Genomic DNA, 19537 nt, shown 5'->3' with positions numbered 1-19537 from the left:
ATTGATTTACATGTCTGTCTTTAGGCCATCACAACACTGTGGGATCATTGCAGCTTTTTAGGTCTTGAAATCAGTTAATGTAAATCTTTGTTCTTCTCAAAAATGGCTTAGGCTATTCTATATCTTTTCACTTGTTTTCACTTTGTGTATGTGTGTGTGTGTCCGCGCACATGCACGTGCGAAGTGTGAACACATGAGAAATGCTACTGGGAAATGATAAGAAAATGAAACTAGAAATGGAAATAAGTACCAGGGAAAAGACTGAACAACAACAAAACTGTGAAACTCCCCTTCTTCATAAGTGAACTTAGATTATATGTCTGAACTAAAACTGACTTATTTATTTCATACTAAGAAATAAGTGGGGGGGTGCCTGGCTGGCTCAGTTGGTAGAGTGTGAAACTCTTGATCTTGGAGTTGTGGGTTCAAGCCCCAAGATGGGTATAGAGATTACTTTTAAAAAATAAATCTTTAAAAAAAAAGAAAGAGGGACACCTGGGTGGCTCAGCGGTTAAGCATCTGCCTTTGGCTCAGGGCTTAATCCCAGAGTCCTGGGATCGAGTTCCACGTTAGGCTCCCTGCATGGTGCCTGCTTCTCCCTCTGCCTGTCTCTGCCTTCCTCTCTGTGTGTCTCTCATGAATAAATAAATAACATCTTTAAAAATAAATAAAATAAATAAACAGAAAGAAAGAAATGAACTTAGGAAAGTTGGATTGTCTTGCTAAACACACAATTTCTATTCAAATGACTGGCGTAAACTTATAGTAAGAATAATTCTATAGGTTTTCTATCAACCATGAATCCAGGTGTTACCAGAGTTTGTTATGTAGCTCAAAAAGGAATCCTAAACTGTTCTTTCATGTTCTGATCATTTAAATCCTCTCAGAATGTTTAGTGAAATACTCAAACTAGTGCTATTACATTTTCATAATAAAAACAAAAATTTTTAAAAAACATGTTTGTGTATTTTTATGGGCAAAAAAATGAAGGATACACAGTAAACTATTAACAGTGATAACCCCAGGCGAGTGAAAGTCACAGCACAGAAAGGCATGAGGCATAGTTTCCTTTTTTAAAAAAATCTCTGTGCTATTTCCTTTTTTCCCAAGTTACTTTGTAATTTAAATAAAAACTGAAGTTATTATGCAGCATTTTAATGAGTTTTAATATACACAGAGTCCTTTCCAGTCACGGCTTCTAAGTTTCTCATTTGCTCTAGCCTGCAGACAGCAGGGGCCACCGGGAGCAGACCCAGGAGAATTTCTGTTCCTGGAAAAGTCTCATCATGTAATCTCAGAAAAGCAACAATTGATGATATTTTATAGGTATGATAAGCTTATTCTGTACATAAATGTGGCATGAATTTATTCCCTGAATGTAAGATAAATATCAACTTTTGCATGTGAAGTCATTTTATATAAATGAACAAATATTAATGACTCTGCAACACCATATTCCATATGAAAACACATAGTCCATTTGATATATCCTGAAACTGAATGAAATGTTCTCTGACGTTGCCTGAGAACACAGAGAAAGGCAGTCTCTTTTTCTTTTCTAACATTCTTCAGAGAATAAATGCTGTACATCCTGGATCTGATCAGAAACTCCCAGGCTATGTGGTCTTCTATTCTGAACACATACCATTACTGATGACTTCAGATGGGCCATACTTTTTAAGTAAAATATCTCCAGAAGGCTATAGGAAAATAACCTTTGATGTATGATTTATGAAAGGCTGAGAATGAGAATGCATGCATTTTTTCTCAATTATAGTCATGTATAAGGGCCAAAGGAGCAAAATCTATGCTGTAGTAGCATTGCAGATCCTTGCTATTAAACGTGGGGTCCAAGAACCAGCAGTAGCAGCAACACCTGGGAACCGGTTAGTAATGCAGACTCTCATTTCCTATCCCAGATTTACTGAATCAGAGACTATATTGTTTAACAATATTCTCAGGTGATTCCTATCCTGCAGACACAATTATGGTAAATATACTTGAAACTTAAAAGTATGAGAACTCATATAAAGAAAGATAAATATTTTAAAAGTTCATTTTCGATAGTCCAGTTCACTTTTCTCTGAATATGCTACCAGAATCAAAGAAACAATGATAAAATACCATTAAAACAAATAGAATGGCATCAAATGGTCTGCATAATTTAAAAGCCCTAATAGGCCACTTTAGTCCATTACTAACCAAAATTTTCTTTTTCTTTTATTAATTTAAATTAAATTAGCCAACATATAGAACATCATTAGTTTCAGATTTGGAGTTCACTAATTTATCAGTTGCATGTAACACCCAGTGCTCATCACATCACGTGTCCTCTTTAATGCCTGTCACCCAGTTACCTCATCCCCCCACCCACCTGCCTTCCAGCAACCCTCAGTTTCTTTCCCATAGAAACTCTGGGAAATGAATAAGGGGTAGTGGAAGGGGAGGTGGGCAGGGGGATGGGGTGACTGGGTGACGGGCACTGAGGGGGGCACTTGATGGGATGAGCACTGGGTATTATACTATATGTTGGCAAATCGAACTCCAATAAAAAAATATACCAAAAAAAGAGTCTCTCATGAACAAACCAAAATTTTATTTTATTATTTTTTAAGGATTTATTTATTTATTCATGAGAGACAGAGAGAGAGAGAGAGAGAGGCAGAGACACAGGCAGAGGGAGAAGCAGGCCCCTCCCTCGCAGGGAGCTCGATGTGGGACTCGATCCTGGATCCCGGGATCATGCCCTGAGCTGAAGGCAGACACTCAACCGCTGAGCCACCCAGGCGTCCCACAAACCAACATTTTATTTATTTTTATTTTTATTTTTATTTTTTTAAACCAAAATTTTAATACAAAGAAAACTGATCAGTATTTTTTAGGGCCTCTATCAGTAATTCATTCCAAATATTTTTTAGCTAATAAACAGAGACACCCTGAAACATGAGATTAAAAAAAATGCTACCTGGCTGCTGGGATGTTCAATGGTGAAATCACTTAGTCTGTATACTTCGAATGCAATTCAGATACCATGCAGATATTAAGAAGCTAAAGTAATATAAAATGGAGGTGCCTGGGTGGCTCAGTCAGTTAAGCGTCTGCCTTTGGCTTAGGTCATGATCCTGGGGAGAGGAGCCTGCTTCTCCCTCTCCTCCCCACTCATGCTCTATCTCTGTCTCCCTCTTTCATAAATAAACAAAAATCTTTAAAAAATAAAGTAACATAAAGTGTACATCATGAAACATCACCTCACTTGATGGCTTTAATAAATTTTTTCCGTTGAAATACTTGTTACCATGGCCTTCAGTATGCAGAAAAATTTTAAATACGATGAAAGGTGGAAACGTTTCACCACTGAATCTGAAATAAAGACCAAAAATTAGTTGTTTGGCATCAGGGTTAGGGCTTAGTTACCTTCCTCCTCTACTTAAGATTATTCTCATAGTTTCCTGCTTGCAGGGTAAAGTCTATGCCAGAGCACAGAAAGAATGGGTAACGAAGGGATGCCTGGGTGGCTCAGCAGTTGAGTGTCTGCCTTCGGGTCAGGGCGTGATCCCAGGGTCTGGGATGGAGGGCCACATTAGGCTCCCTGCGAGGAGCCTGCTTCTCCCTCTGCCTATGTCTCTGCCTCTCTGTGTCTCTCACGAATAAATAAATAAAATCTTTAAGAAAAAAAAAAGAATGGGTAATGAAATCGATTACAGAGATGAAAGAGCCACATTGGGGTGTGTGTGCTCAAAACTATTCTCATTCACGTGTCAGACTGGACACATCATGGGAGATGAGCCACTCTCAAGCCAACTTTTAGCCCAAGAGTCATACCTCAGTTTCCTCACATAATAAATGTAAATTTAAGAACAACCCTGAGAATTTATGAGGACTTAAGAAAATACATTTCTAGGGGCATGTGGGTAGCTCAGTGGTTGAACGTCTGCCTTCAGTTCGGGTTGTGATCCCAGGATCCTGGGATCGAGTCTCACACTGGGCTCCTCATAGGGAGCCTGCTTCTCCCTCTGCCTATGTCTCTGCCGCTCTCTGTGTGTCTCGCGTGAATAAATAAAATCTTTCAAAAAAAGAAAATACATTTATAAGGTTTTTTTCATTTTAACTAAGTGCTTCTTGAAATAAACCAGTATAGAAATATTACCTGAATCTAACTTTATACTTCATGCTAGGATCTTTCACAAGCTCAGCCTCTAAGGGGCTCACTTTCTTCAGTATTTCACGTGTCACACAATATTCCTGAAATAGATGATGATGCTATAAATGGAAAATGGTACTCTGTCCAGGTGTAACTTACTGAGAATAACAGAGGTGGCATGGTAAAGTGAACAGTGCACCAGGCTTGGAGTTCTGAAGACCTGGGTTCTGGTCTGGGCTCCTCCATTTAGTACCTGTGTAATCTTGAATCAATTACTTTATCCTTCTAGCCTTCAAGCTTGAGTGGGTGTCCCTCCTTGACATCCCAGGCACAGGTCTTTCCTTATGACAACACTTTTCACCACGTATTATAACTAACTATGAATTAATCTGTGTCTTCTACTAGACTGTAAGTGGCATGAAAGTACTGATCATGTCTTTCTTCCTTACCATACTCCTAGCATCTAGTACAGTCCTTGGAACACAGCAGGTTTAGCAAGTATTTGATATTGAATAAATAACTGTAAAATGGGCAGCCTGGGTGGCTCAGGGGTTTAACGCCACCTTTGGCCTAGGGTGTGATCCCGGAGACCCCGGATTGAGTCCCACGTCGGGCTCCCTGCATGGAGCCTGCTTCTCCCTCTGCCTGTGTCTGTGCCTATCTCTGTGTGTCTCTCATGAATAAATAAATAAAATCTAAAAAAAATAACTGTAAAATGAGGATGGTAATAGTAATGCTACTAGTTTTTAAGCACCTTTTATATACCGCATATTCTGTTACATGCCTTATATACATAACTTCATTTAATCCTTATAACTCAGCAGTATTATTCAAATATTATCATTCCCATCTTTCCAATGAGCAGGCTGAGACTCTGGGAGTGTCTGTAACTTATTCAAAGGCATACAGGTAGTACATGGGCAAGCCAAGATACAAATAGAGATTTATTTGACTCAAAGCCCCCACTTGAAAGGAGAAAAAATGAGTGGGAAATATCAGAGAGGGAGACAGAACATGAGAGACTCCTAACTCTGGGAAACGAACAAGGGGTGGTGGAAAGGGAGGTGGGCGGGGGGTGGGGATGACTGGGTAACAGGCACTGAGGGGGGCACTTGATGGGATGAGCATTGGGTGTTATTCTATATGTTGGCAAATTGAACACCAATAATAAATAAATAAATAAATAAATAAATAAATAAATAAATAGTGTTTGCAAGTTAAAAAAATAAAGCCCCCACTCCACCCCAACATGACCCTGCCAACCTCTATGTCAATGACAATCACATAAAAATGTACACCAAAGGGCTTTTAAAATGACAAAGCATTATTAATGTCAGGTAGGAATTTAAAGTGTTAGGATAACAGATTTTTTAAAAAGAATTAATTTCCTTCTTTCTGTTACTATAAACATCTAAAGTTATAACAAAATCAGTATTATGATAATTAAATGCAAGTTCCATATGTGAAGACAATGGGTAATGGACCTGAAATGTCACCTCTTTACTGAGCGGGTTTTCTCTGAGGTATTCCGCTTTTACTGGCATCAGAAATGCATCTGTGGGTCAGATGGTGAAGAAGTGTATAAACTGCTCAGACTTCATGATTTTTTTCAGAGCTGCTAAAATTCCCTTAATGTGGCTATTACTAATTATAAACTATTGTAATCATGGGTAATTTTATTAGAATACTTGGTACTATACGAAGGAAAGCTTTATATACTCTATTAGCATTGCCAGAGTTGTTTTTCAGAGGGGTGAGGGGATATGCACCTTTGGAGGTTTTTGTTTTTGCTTAAATAGGACCATATTATTCATACTATTCTATATTTGCTTTTTTCCTTAATGAGATATCTTAGCTATCTTTATATTGCAGAGTCACATATAAGGCTGCAAGGTTAAACACTATGAAAGCACCATTTATACTTATAAATAAGTATAAATACTTATTTAACCAGCATCCCATTGGTGGACATTTTATGGTTTACTTTCTTTGCTGTTACAGACAATACTGCAATGAAGTTGTACATATATTGTAGAATGGATTCTTAGAAGTAAAATTGCTGGGTGGAAGGTAAGGGCACTTAATTCAGAGATTTTTCTGGTTGGAAGATCAGTGTCCCACATCTTCAAATAAGAAATTGATTTTTTTAAAAACATCATTTTAGTTTCAGAAAAGGAAATAACAGTCACCCACATTATTTACAAATAAATCCAGAAATATTCATTTAGGGATAAACAAAGGAGCAATCTCAGAATCCCATGCATATTCATATAGAAGAGATTTTTAAAAGGTTACATACTTTACTTAACAGACCTTTTAGCTGATAAGTAATTAGATGTGTCAGAGAAAACAAAAAGCAAAATACATACCGCTGCACAAACTGTGTGCTTTAGGAGTTTAAATATTCTTTTGTTCACATGAGATAACCAAGCTCTCTGTATCCTTCGAGCTGAAATAGCTCTATTAGTTCTGAGAAGAAAAACAAGAGATTAAGATTAGTGAAGTAGTTTTCATTTTCCTAAAATCTTGGGGAACTCAATTTATGCTTCTTCCCCCTGCACCCTCCCATTCTCCACCCTAAGACTGATCTGATAAGGAACATTTGGATGTGGTAATTGGAACTGGTCATTTGCAGAATCTAGTCAGAATGAGGATATAAGATAGTTGAGAATCTTTCCCTTGAGATAAAAAAAGTCCCAGCTAAAACTTTATCAGCAAAAGGCATATATATTATAACTAAAAATGTAGGAAGAGACAAATTTGCTTTCTAAAAACATCCATGACCTAAAATGATTTCATTATAGTTAGTTCTTAAAAACACTGTCCAACTAGTCCAAGTGCTATGAAAATAGAACATAGAATACTCAAAGTTACAGTAGGTCCAATTCTTTTCTGGGAACAGACAACCAGGCCCTAAAAAAGAAACCCCCTTCTCTGATCTTGGCTTGAACCAGGCTCATTCCAGTCAGGTCAGAGAATCATTTTACTTTTGCTCACATCTCAGCAGATTGTAGGGATACTCTCTCCAAAACCCCCCAATCCCATCCTTACCCCTCACAAAGCTACATGTGAAGAAAGATACTCCTGTATAATGTCACCATTGGCTGGCAAAATGCAGACTGTAAGATGTAGAGTAGAAACGGTCTGACTAAAGGATCTGTATTCTGAAAACTATAGAACACTCATGAAAGAAATTGAGGAAGACACAAAGAAATGGAAAAACATTCCATGCTCATGGATTGGAAGAAAAATATCATTAAAATGCCTATGCCACCTAGAGCAAACTATACATTCAATGCAATCCCTTTCAAAATATCATCAACTTTTTTCACAGAGCTGGAACAAATACTCCTAAAATTTGTACGGAAAGGACCCCAAATAGCCAGAGGAATGTTGAAAAAGAAAACCAAAACTGGTGGCATCACAATTCCAGACTTCAAGCGATATCACAAAGCTGTAATCATCGAGACAGTATGGTACTGGCCCAAGATAGACACATAGATCAATGGAACAGAGAACCCAAAAATGGACTCTCAATTCTGTGGTCACTAATCTTTGACAGAGTATTTTTTCCAATGGAAAAAAAATGACAATCTCTTCAACAAATGGTGTTGGGAAAATTGGACAGCCAAGTGCAGAAGAATGAAACTGGACCATTTCCATAAACAATACACAAAAAAATAGACTCAAAATGGATGAAACACCTAAATGTGAGACAGGAATCCATCAAAATCCTAGAGGAGGGATGCCTTGGTGGCTCAGTGGTTGAGCATCTGCCTTCAGCTCAGGGCATGATCCTAGAGTCCCGGGATTGAGTCCCACATCAGGCTTCCTGCATGGAGCCTGCTTCTCCCTCTGTCCGTGTCTCTGCCTCTCTCTCTGTGTCTCTCATGAATAAATAAATAAATAATTTAAAAAGTCCTAGAGGAGAACAGGCAGCAACCTCTGTGACCTCGGCCACAGGAACTTCTTGCCAGACATGTCTCCAAAGACCAAGGGAAATAAAGGCAAAAATGACCTATTGGGACTTCATCAAGATAAAAAGCTTTTGAACAGCGACAGAAATAGTCAACAAAACCAAAAGACAACGGACAGAATGGGAGAAGATATCTGCAAATGTCTTATCAGATAAAGGGCTAGTATCCAAAATCTATAATGAATTTATCAAACTCAACAACCAAAAAACAAGTAATCCAATCAAGAAATGGGCAGAAGACATGAAAAGATATTTCTCCAAAGAAGACATACAAATGGCCAACAGGCACATGAAAAATATGCTCCACATCACTTACCATCAGGGAAATAGATATCAAAACTACAATGGAATACCATCTCACACCTGTCAGAATGTCTAAAATAAACAAGTCAGGAAATGACAGATGTTGGCAAGGATGCAGAGAAAGGGGAACCCTCTTACACCGTTGGCGAGAATGCAAGCTGGTGCAGTCACTCTGGAAAAGAGTATGGAGGCTCCTTAAAAAGTTGAAAATAGAGCTACCCCATGACCCACCAAATGCCCTGCTGGGCATTTGTTCCAAAGATACAAATGTAGTGATCTGAAGGGGCACCCATACCCCAGTGTTTATAGCAGCGATGTCCACAATAGCCAAACTATGGAAAGAGCCCAGAAGTCCATCAACAGATGAATAGATAACGAAGATGTACACACACACACACACACACACACACAATGGACTACTATTCAGCCATCAAAAAAAACCAAAATCTTGCCATTTGTAACAATGTGGATGGAACTAGAGGGTATGATGCTAAGTGAAATAACTCAATCAGAGAAAAATAGTTATCATATGATTTCACTCATATGTAAAATTTAAGAAACAAAACAGAGGATTATAGGGGAAGAGAGGAAAAAATAAAACAAGATGAAATCAGAGTGGGAAACAACCAATAAGAAATTCTTAACCATAGGGAACAAACTGAGGATAGCTGGAGAGAAGTGGGGGACAGGGTAACTGGGTGATGGACATTAAGGAGGGCATAGTCTATATTACCGAGCACTGGGCATTATATAAGACTGATGAATCATTGACCTCTACCCCTGAAACCAATAACATATTACATGTTAATTACTTGAATATAATTTTAAAAATAAGTCCTATTTAACAGATAGAACAAACAAAAAGAAAAGGCTTGACTTACAGAAACAAAGCTTTAACTCCTAGATGATGCCATTTATTAGCTGTTTAACCTTATGCAAATCACTTACCTTCTCCCAGTTGCTGCTTCCTCACTTATAAAATGTAATAATAAGACTGCTTCACAGAGTTGTCAGGATCAAAGAAATGTGTGTTAACATGCTTTGCAAATTATGAAAAACTAATTATAATAATTACTATTCAATTCAAAAGTAATTTTATTTATTTATTTTTTTTCCCAAAAGTAATTTTAAAACACACAAAAAGCCCTCTAATTTACAAAACAAGAAGTGTTTGATGTTAGCTGGGCAAATACGGTATGGAAACTGACCAGTTGTGGAAAATGATAAAGGTTGAAAGATGGCTACTTACTGTTGTACTGCTTTTCTCTTTCCAATATTTGACAAATGCATTTTGTAGTCTTTTCCTGAGCGTGGATTATCTGATTTTGGAACACCACTAACTGACACCTTTGAGGAGTGCTTCATTTTCCTTATGATGAAGTATTCTGAAAGTACATAGATTCAGCATTTGAGGTCATAGTCTATATTACTGCACCGTTTGGACAAGGCTCAAGTGCTATATGATTGTTGGGCTATTTCCAGAATCCTTTACAAAGGAAGGCACCATGGATGTCTTAATGTTGCTTACAGTTTACATGCTTTATTTTTATTTTTTATTTTTTTTCAGTTTACATGTTTTAGGTACTAAAAATATTCTGAGGGATGTGGAAAAGACAAGTGCATCTATCCATAGTCTTCTAACTGGTCCCTCAGTCTCTAGTCTGTGTCCTTCTGGCCCTCCTCCACATTGCAGCTGGAGTTAATTCTGTAGAGCAATAATCCAGCCTTCTTACTTCCCAGCTTAAAGTCTTTCAGGGACACTTCATTTCCTCCACATTGAAGTCCAGACTCCTTAGAATGGTGTTCTAGACTTTTCTCCATCTACGGTCTACTCTTTCAAATATCAAAATACCAACTTTCACCAGCATTCATCTTCTAGACTCTGTGAGAACAAGAACTTCTCAGCAAAATTAATGTTTTTCAACTCTGTGCCATTGACGCACCATTTCTTCTCTCTTCTCTTTCTTCTTTCCTACCGCCAGCAAACATCAATTTACCTTTCAAGACCCCAGCTAATTGATGTCTCTTCTCTGACGTTTTCCATCTTCTTTTTCATACAACTGTTCACCCTATCTCCAAGGTCCCATAATACTGTACATGTTTTTCTTTTACAGTACTTCTCATATTATGCCATAATCTGTTTTCTTGGCTGTCACCCCAACAAGGCTCATTGAGGGCCAGAAACATCTTGCTAACTATGGAATCCTCCATGTCTAGTGAGAATGGAGAATTTTTACATGCTTGTCTAAGAAATTTCTGTCCTAGTTTTATCATGGAATAGCTGTGGGACTTAAGGCAAGTTCCTTAACCTTTTGGTAGCTCAATTCCCCTTGTGGTAAAGTTAAAAGGGTGTGTACTAAATGAACTGATTCTATCTTTGGTTTTCTATCTTTTGATGCCTTACTCTGATTTGGATGCGGTTCCCAAATTCTTACTCACTGCTTATTCTCTTCTACTAAAGCGGGGGCTCTTAATTTTCTTTTGGTGTTGTGGACTTCTATGGATGGACTCTTATGGACGACTACCAAGAATTACGTTTTTTAAATGCATAACATAAAACACATAGGATCACAAAGGACTCTATATTGAAATCACTGCAAAATACTTCCAAAAACAAAATTATAGGAACCTATCCTCTTTATGCATTAAATAAAATGAGAGCTCTAATAACTCCTGTATTTGTGAATTGGTAATGAGCAGAAATGGTATGTCAAGAAATCTGCCATGAGTGTAACATTGTATGAAAATATCTGTGCTTTCTACCGATGACAAAGTCCCAGATACTGCTGATACTTCTGTGCTTTATTGCCTACACTAAAATTGAAAGAAATGCTGAAGTTCAGTTAGAGATGAGCGCAAATAAAGTTGTAATTTCTTTCCCCATCTAAGTTCATATACTGCTTGAATCAAGAATTCCTACCCTGGGGTGCCTGGGTGGCTCAGTCAGGTTGAGCATTCAACTCTTGCTTTTGGCTCAGGTCATGATCTCATTGGTCTTGGGATCAAGCCCCACTACAATCCATGCTCAGCCAGGAGTATGCTTGAAACTTTTCTCCTTCTGCACCTCCCCCTGCTTTCTTTCTCTTTGAAATAAATAAATCTTGGGAAAAAATATTTAAGAACTCCTGCCCTAATTTATCACTATACTTCACACTTTTATACACGTGACATTCCATTACAAATGCAGAGCCTTCAGAGTCTTCTCAGTATTTGTCCTTGGGTATAGGAATGGGGATGGCTTGGCACATAGATTCTCCCGAGAAAGAGAAAAAGCAGCCCTTAACATCTGGGAGTTGGCCTGGCACTTACAGCTGGGCTTTGGTGCTATCCTGGCTTCCTAACAACACCCAATCTAGAGCAAAGCCTGGCTTCTTTGAATTTGCCCCCAAATCACCCAACCAAAGCCCAAATCTTTTTTCTTATTAATTTTCTTTTTAAGATATTATTTTTTCATGAGAGACACACAGAGACACAGGCAGAGGGAGAGGCTGGCTCCCTGTGAGGAGCCAGATGCGGGACTCAATCACAGGACCGCGGGATCACGCCCTGAGCCCTAGGCAGACGCTCAGCCCCTGAGCTGCTGAGGCTTCGCCCAAATCTTTTTTCTTAAGTAGGCTGCAAGGCCAAGGCCACCGTGGAGCCCAAGGTGGGTCTTGAACTCAAGACACTGAGATCAAGACCGGAGCTGAGATGGACAATTGGATCCTTAACACTGCGCCACCCCAGGCAAATCAGCCCACATCTTGTAATAAATCTAGCACGCACTCACTGAGATGCCCCGCTGTGCCAAGTTGCGTGTTTTCCTCGCAGCAACGAAACATAATAAACCCAACTTGTTCAACTACAGATGTGTTCCCAGTGGTCTTTGGCTGGAGGGCAGAGACACGGCCCCACACAAGCCCCCACAATCTTGCGGATGCTCGCCTGGATGAATTTACACTTTCTATGGGGTGAGGACGTGTAATAGATTGAAATTTGAAACACACCCCCATTATGAGACAGTATAACAATTATTTAGGCGAGATCACAGGCTTCCCACTTTTTCCATGTGGCCTTGTACAAATTAGTTCTCTGTGCCTCGGTTTCGTCTTCTACTATATTAAAAATAATAATCGTACTCACCTACCTGGGTTGTCGGAAAGATTAGATGAGTATGTGTAACGAGTTTAGATCAGAGCTGAGCATATAGTAAGCACCGTTAGTGTTTGGTATTCTTGTTAATTAGATAATTATTCTCATTATTGCCTTTTCTAGTAGCATTAAGGGACATCTGATTCCCAGAGAGGGGCATATGTTTAAGTATTTTAAAGGGAAAAAAAACCCCAGGGCCTTTCGAGACTAAAGGACATGGCGAATTAGATTAAATTCAAAACCTTAGGAACTTCCAGCCTACAGTAAAAAAAAAAATCTGAAAACCTTTTGTGAGATAATTCCAGGCCCCAGGGGTCGGCTGCTTCCGGCTGTGAGACTTTCAAAGCCGCCCGAGACCAGCCGAGCGCCCCCGCCCGGCGGCCTCGGCGCACAGGATTCCCAGCCCACGCCTCTGGGCGCCCAATCGCGGCAGCGAAGGCCGATTCCCAGCGCGGCGCGACGCCCGGCACCTCCCTCCCGGCGCCCCCGCGGGCCGCCCACACTGAGCTGGCGCTTTCCTGCCGCCTAGCAACGACCGCCGCAGGGGAGGAGCCTCCGGGAGGCGGGGCTTGCGTTCGCTCGAGGCCTGAGGAGCTACGCGCTACAGCTCAGCGACGCCGCTCCGAGACCAGGCTTCCGAGCTAATCCTTCGCGGGATCGAATTGGCTGTACGGCAGTCACCCGCCCCGCGGCCCACTAGCGGACAGAGGAATCAGGGCCCTACTCGGCCGCCGTAGCCGCCTCTCCGTAGTGGGCGGGGCCGGGGCCGGGGTGACCCCGCCGGAGCCACCTCTGCCAGCAACATGTTCAAGGTGAGAGCGTGGAGCCGGGTCACAGCTGTCATCGCCCCCTCCCGGCCTCGCGGAGCCCTGGCTGCGCTCTCGTGGGCTTTTCCGAGGGCAGGCCCAGTTTGCCCCAAGGCTTTTTACGCCTCCGGGGCGGCTGCGTCCCAACCTCATGGTCCATTCACTAGTCCGCGGGGAGCTAGAGGTTGGCGGGCGGAGGCGTGAGACCCGTGATGGGTAGGTGGGTGGGTCCTTTGGGTCTTACTCTCTTGAATAAAACACTTTGAAAAGTTAAAGTACCCCCCAAAGTAGTCACCCACCCCACCGTCCAATGGTGCCCTGTTGGGTTCGTGGGTAAGGAGAGGCCAGCTCAGGGCACTGCAGAGTTCGGCTTTGGTTGCCTGGTGGAGTCAGGTTTCAGAACCTGATGTGTGAATGGGGGAGGGTCACCTTTGGAGAGGCTACTGCAGGATTTGGGGAAGCTGGTATGGGAATGGCTGGAAGGGTGGGAAGCTACAACTTAGTTCCCCTCCTGAGTGGGCATTATTTAGTATGAACAAGTCGACCCCCTCCTTTACATTTTGCAAACTTATGTCTTTTGAAAGAAATCGCCTTTCACAGTGAAGATTTTCGAAAATCTTTTTTAACCTGAAGCCATTATTCTATTTCTTAAAAAAGTAAACAATGTTTTCCATCATGAGAATTGCAAGCTACCAGAGATTACTCTACAAAATTGAGTCTTCAAGAAGCCTAGCACCCATAAGATAGTGCTAATGAAATCTCAAATTTGTACTACTCATTGAAAGGTTTTATTGTGCGTCTGCAATGTGCTTTGGGCACATTAGGACAGGTTATAAAATCAGCATGGATTTGGCCTTCCAATTCTGCCATTGCCACTTTCTAGGTGGGTGACCTTGGGCACATCACTTTTCTGTGCCTGTTTTCTTATCCATGAAATTGGAGGGAATAGCATATACTTCATAGGGTTGTTATAAGGAATAAATAAGTTAGTATATGTAAAGCACTTGGAACAGCCCTTGGTATATAGAGGTGCCATCTAAGTATTTGCTTTTATTTTGCTTTCAGGCTGCTCCCAGTTTAGTTACCACGGCAGATCCTATAAGCAACTTGCATTCATTCGATAAATTTGTGTTGTGAATACCTATTAGGTGCTAGGAGCTCAGCTTAATTTTAGGGTTGCAACAGCAAAGGATATGCTGTGATCAGTTTATATGGGTATCGATAATGTACTATGGTAGTAGAAAGGAGAGCAGGATGTCCTCTGCTTCAGGGGTTTCCTTCTGCACTGGGTGGGGGTTCTTAATGTGGTCTTCAGCCCCTCAGAGGGCCTGTAGATAGAATTCAGTCCTTAAACTCTGATGGGAAAAAGTCTTTATTTTTACCAATCTGGAGCTGAAATGTAGCATTTACTTCGGTTGTGAGTGTAGGTAACTTTCAGTTAGATGTTGCTGGATAACAAGCCAGTGCAAACCAGTGCCTTAAAACTACAATGATTTATTATTTCTCACTGTCAGTGGGTTGCCTGGGCAGTCTTGCTGGCATCCCTAGTGGGTGAATTCAGCTGGTGGCTAGACTATAAGGTGGCCTTACTGCCATATATGGCGGCTTGGTGCCCCTCATTGTGCCTACCTTAAGCTTCCTCACCTGGCCACTGGGTTCCAAGAAGGCAAGTCTGATTGCATAAACACTTAACTGCTTGTATCACATTTGCTCATGTCAAAACAAGTCACATAGCCAAGCCCAGAGTCAGTATGGGGGCACTACACAAGAGCATGGATATAAGGAGGTTCATTGGGAGCAATTAATTTAATAAGCTAGTACAGCAATAAATCACAGTAATATTAACAGTACCTGTCATCAGTAGAAGTCACAGGACCAATACATGTCACAGACATTTTCATATCACAGTTGTTATAGATCTCAAGGCATCATTTATGGTCATCACTACTTCAAAATTATAGTAGTTGTAAGACTGTTAGGTCTTTTTATTTAATGAGGTAATGAGTATATATTACTATATCATATGTTGTGATTTTAAAATGTTTTTATACTATTGAAGTATAGTTGGCAGTTTATGCAGTTAGAAGCATTATTTTGAGAACAGGTCCGTAGGGTCTATGGCACAAAAAAGGGGCAATGAACCCCTGGGAACTTCAGGGGAGGCTTCACAGAGGAAACATTTACATTTAGCTTTGAAAGACAAGTAGGAGTTCCATAGGTGGATGAGCTGGGGAGCATCAGCAGTGGTACTCCTTTGGGGGAAGTGCTAATATAACTCAGCTTAAATTATTCAAACATGTAGTTTGAGTAGAAGAGATCACAACAAACCTTACTAGACACCAAAATGTAAAGAATAGACAGAAGAAGAGGGGAAGCCAGAGATGTTTGAGAAGCAACTTCTGATAAGTAGGTGTACAAAAGGGTGATGTTTAGAAAATCAAGGGAAAAACGTTTCAAGGAGGACAGGCCATGTTAGGATGCTTTCAGCTGGGAAAATACAGTTACTTAAATAGTAAGAAGAAAACTCTCACAAAGTCTAGAGGAAGGGTGGACTCCAGTGGATCAACAGTGTTGTCAAGGACCTGATCTCATTTCTTGGCTTTCCAAGGTAAGGTCGAGTCCCCCTATAGTTGTAGCATGTCTGGCAGTAGTAACACATGCTTTCTCATTCACTAAAGCAGGGGAGAGGACAACTCCCACGCTTGGATTACACTCTTCCTTCAGTCTGATTGGACCAACCTAGGTCATGTGTCTGCCCCTGACCTGATAGCCAGTGCCAGGGGAATGCCATGCTCTGATTGGCTTGAACTAAACAAGAGTAGCTAGGGGTGGGGTCAATTTGTCTTAGTCACATGGGAGAAATGAATTTATGAATATAGTGGGGAATGGAGTTTGGATGTGTGATCAGCAATGCCCATTACAGAGAGATAAGTTAGATGAATTTCGAGAAGTGTTTGTTAATTTGGGCAATTTGGAAGGCTTTTATGACCTTTATATATGTGGATTTACTGATGGAAGCAAAAGCTGTATAATGGGTTGGTGACTTGAGACATGAGTAAGTGGATACAATGGTAGGGTTGATAAGTTTGACTTTCTCCTTCAAAGGAAGGAGTAAGAATATGGTAACTAGAGGGACATGTTGGGTCAAGATTGTAGAGTTGTTTTTGTGGTTGTTTTGGTATTCAAGATTTGGCAATGTTTATTGCCTTAGGGAGGAATGTAGGAAGGGGGCTTTTAGAAGAGAGAATCAATCCCTCAGCTTCAAAAAGGAAGAAAGATGTTGCCTTCTTTCTGTGAGCTGGAAAGAAAAGATTGGGAGTATTAGTAGAGCAGCGGTTCTCAGCCAGACAGTACCACCCATTTGGGATATATTTTGGGAACTTGGATTGTTCTGCATGTCTTTTATTTAGTTGTGTTGAACATTTATATGCCGAAATACAATTCTTACTATAAATCTTGCCCTTTTGTTCTCCCATTACATTTCCATCAGATCAGTATAGTGGCCTCTCTTTTTTTTGGTCTTACTTGTGTAGATGGGTGATAACTTTTATTTCAAGATAGCAAAACACTTACTTAGACAAATATTTGTCATAAAAATGGTGGTGTTAGGTCTAGTAGTTGAGAAAGTTGAGAACTGGTGCTTCTCAAACTTTAATGTACACTTCAGTTCGTCTGGGGTGGGGCCTCAGGGTGTCCATTTTTTAGCAAGCTTCTGGATGATATAGATGCTGCTGGTGCTCCATTATACTTTGAATAGCTGGAACTGAAGCAGATTGGTAGGTGAATGGATTCTTGTGTTTTTATTTTATTATTTTTAAAGATTTTATTTATTCATGAGACACACACACAGAGAGAGAGGCAGAGACATAGACAGAGGGGAAACAGGCTCCCTGCAGGGAGCCCAATGTGGGACTTGATCCCCTGAGCCCTGAGCCAAAGACAGATACTCAAACACTGAGCCACCCAGGTGTCCCATGGTTTCTTGTGTTTTTAAAAAGGTAGTGATTTTATGAGTGTGGTGGGATTTGCAAGAGACACTGACCAAAGAACAAAAAAGATCAGTGAGAGGCTCTGAGGACTTTTCCGAGAACTACTTTTGGAGCTCTATCATGACTGCCTCCTGGAAGTGGGGACCAACAAATGGTAGGATAGATCTAGGTTTGAGAGTTATGAGCCTAAGTTAACTAGGACTGGAGCGGAAAGGAATTGATAGTATAGGTGTTGGTGGAAAAAAGTGTACTGTGTGTGTGACTAGTTAGTTATGTGCATATACAATTAAAATAGTTGAACTGTAACCATTGTTTTGATTTATCCATCTTCAGATCAGTAGGGGGCACTGGTGGATTAAAAAACACATTTGAAAAGCTGCCCAGTCTGAATTTGCATTCTGTTCCAGGAAGTAGTTTTTCCAGGTGCTGCTGTTGGAATTGAATATATATACACCCAGTCCCCAGATTCATGTTACTAGACTTCATTCATTACACAAATGTTTATCAAGGTCCAGCTATGACTGAGCACTGTGCTACACCTTCGTGGGTACAAATAAGTCCTAGTTCTTACCTAGGAGAGAGTCTGTAGATTTGGCCACACACCAGAATTATTCGATAGACATTTTTCCAGGGCCCTGCCCAAAGGTCTGATTTCCTTTTTTTTTTTTAATATTTTATTTATTTATTCATGAGAGACACAGAGGGAGGCAGAGACATGGGCAGAGGGAGAAGCAGGCTTCTCACAGAACCTGGTGTAGAACTTGTCTTCAGACCCTAGGATCATGCCCTGAGCCAAAGGCAGATGCTCAACCACCGAGCCACCCCAGCGTCCCCTGATTTCCTTTTTAAGTGAAGGTCCAGGAACCTCTGGTTTTGGGATACCCCCTGCCCCCGTGGCTCAGAAATGGCCCATTCCGATGCAGCATGGTAAGTGTTCTGATGTGAAAGAGTTGCGGGAAATACAGAGCAATGGGGTCTCAACTTTGGCTACACGTTAGAATAATTTAGGGAGCAAGTCCTGCTGCCCAGGCTGCACGCACGCCAATCTTTAGAATTGAGATGTAGGGATCTAGTTTGCAGTGTGTGTAGCCAACCTTGAGAACCACTGACTTAGAGGAGTGAGTGCCAGCAGGGGGCATGAAGAGACTTTGTAGAGGAGAACCTGCCTGCGCTGACCTCTGAAGCTGGGTGGACACAGTTATGGGGCCCCTTCCAAGCTGAGCAGAAAAGCGAGTGTGAGGACACAGAGGAGTTCCAGAAGAATTTGACACTCTGCTAAGACCTTAGGCTTCACCGTGTTCCCGTGGGCAAGATACTCCAATTCTCTAACTGCATCCTTATCTGTGAAACAAGGATGAGACTAGCACTGACCTCACATTTTTGTGTGGGTTAAATTGACTCAGACCCAAAACTTTGCAGTGCTTGGGATAAAGTGAGGGATGGATAACCATGAGCTGTTACTTTTAGTTGGCTTCTCGTAGGAGGCAGCTATGATGTATTATGTATTATGATGGTGCATGATCTTAGGGCTTTCCAGAAGTATTTTTTAATTTCAAAATGGCGTTGTTGACTGTATGTGGCAAAGGAGAAGAGAATTTAAGAATGCTGCCTGGGCTTTTAGCCTGGAAAATTGAGTGGCTCTTGGAACCACTCGGTGAGATGGGAAAGTGGAAGAAGGCTGAGGTGGGTTGGGGGGGAGGGAGGTGATAATTTGCTTTTGAACAAGTTGGCCTCGTTGAACTATCTGTGGATATTATCATGTAGTGATCAGCTGACGTGGAACCCAAGGCTATGACGTTTTCACAAGAGATGTGGGTTGGAGATGGAGTTGTCAGCCACCTTGAGGGAGAAAACTTGGCCTCTTGAAGAAAACTCTGGGAGTTCGTTCCTGAAGGACAGAGCTATCTATGACCTGCACTCAGAGCTCCCTGCTCGGAGGAGCCTGAGGTGACCGTGTCCTTGGCTCTAAGGCGTTATTACCTCACACACTCTTTGTGGCTGTTTGGTCTTGATGTAATGCCTTTATTGCGTGTCTGACTTTCTGAAATTATTTTACTTACCATAAATAGTATATCACTAGTACAAATTGAGGGGAGACTAACACTGCTAAGTGAAAAAGGAAAATCACCTGTAAATTGCAAAAGAAGTGCTCTAACTTTATTTTACTTGACTATTATTTTAAATAGTGCAT

At 41.0% G+C, this 19537-nt stretch overlaps 2 protein-coding genes across 13 annotated transcripts in view; one reads left to right on the top strand and one right to left on the bottom strand.

Annotated features, from left to right (window-relative positions):
* Positions 1 to 12337, bottom strand: part of CXHXorf58 (chromosome X CXorf58 homolog) — a 50175-nt gene extending 37838 nt beyond the window's left edge. Inside the window, exons 1-5 of the mRNA XM_049107724.1 lie at positions 12190 to 12337; positions 9670 to 9805; positions 6511 to 6610; positions 4148 to 4260; positions 3249 to 3360 (exon numbers count right to left, since the gene is read on the bottom strand). Of these exons, the coding sequence (XP_048963681.1) occupies positions 3249 to 3360; positions 4148 to 4260; positions 6511 to 6610; positions 9670 to 9805; positions 12190 to 12241 (513 nt within the window). The 5' untranslated portion in view covers positions 12242 to 12337. The remainder of the gene's footprint in view (positions 1 to 3248; positions 3361 to 4147; positions 4261 to 6510; positions 6611 to 9669; positions 9806 to 12189) is intronic.
* Positions 12338 to 13064: 727 nt separating this feature from the next.
* The window catches only part of APOO (apolipoprotein O), a 62482-nt gene continuing 56009 nt past the window's right edge, over positions 13065 to 19537 (top strand). For all 12 annotated transcript variants that reach the window (XR_007409481.1, XR_007409479.1, XR_007409478.1 and 9 more), the window contains exon 1: positions 13065 to 13363. Coding sequence is in view for 4 of the 12 variants with exons in the window: in XM_049107725.1 (XP_048963682.1) it covers positions 13355 to 13363 (9 nt within the window). In the remaining 8 variants the exon portion in view is untranslated. The remainder of the gene's footprint in view (positions 13364 to 19537) is intronic.

This window comes from Canis lupus, chromosome X (assembly GCF_003254725.2).
Source record: "Canis lupus dingo isolate Sandy chromosome X, ASM325472v2, whole genome shotgun sequence".
Taxonomy (NCBI): Eukaryota; Metazoa; Chordata; class Mammalia; order Carnivora; family Canidae; genus Canis; species Canis lupus.
Note: the sequence above shows the minus strand (reverse complement) of the source record. Positions and strands in the feature narration are given on the sequence as shown.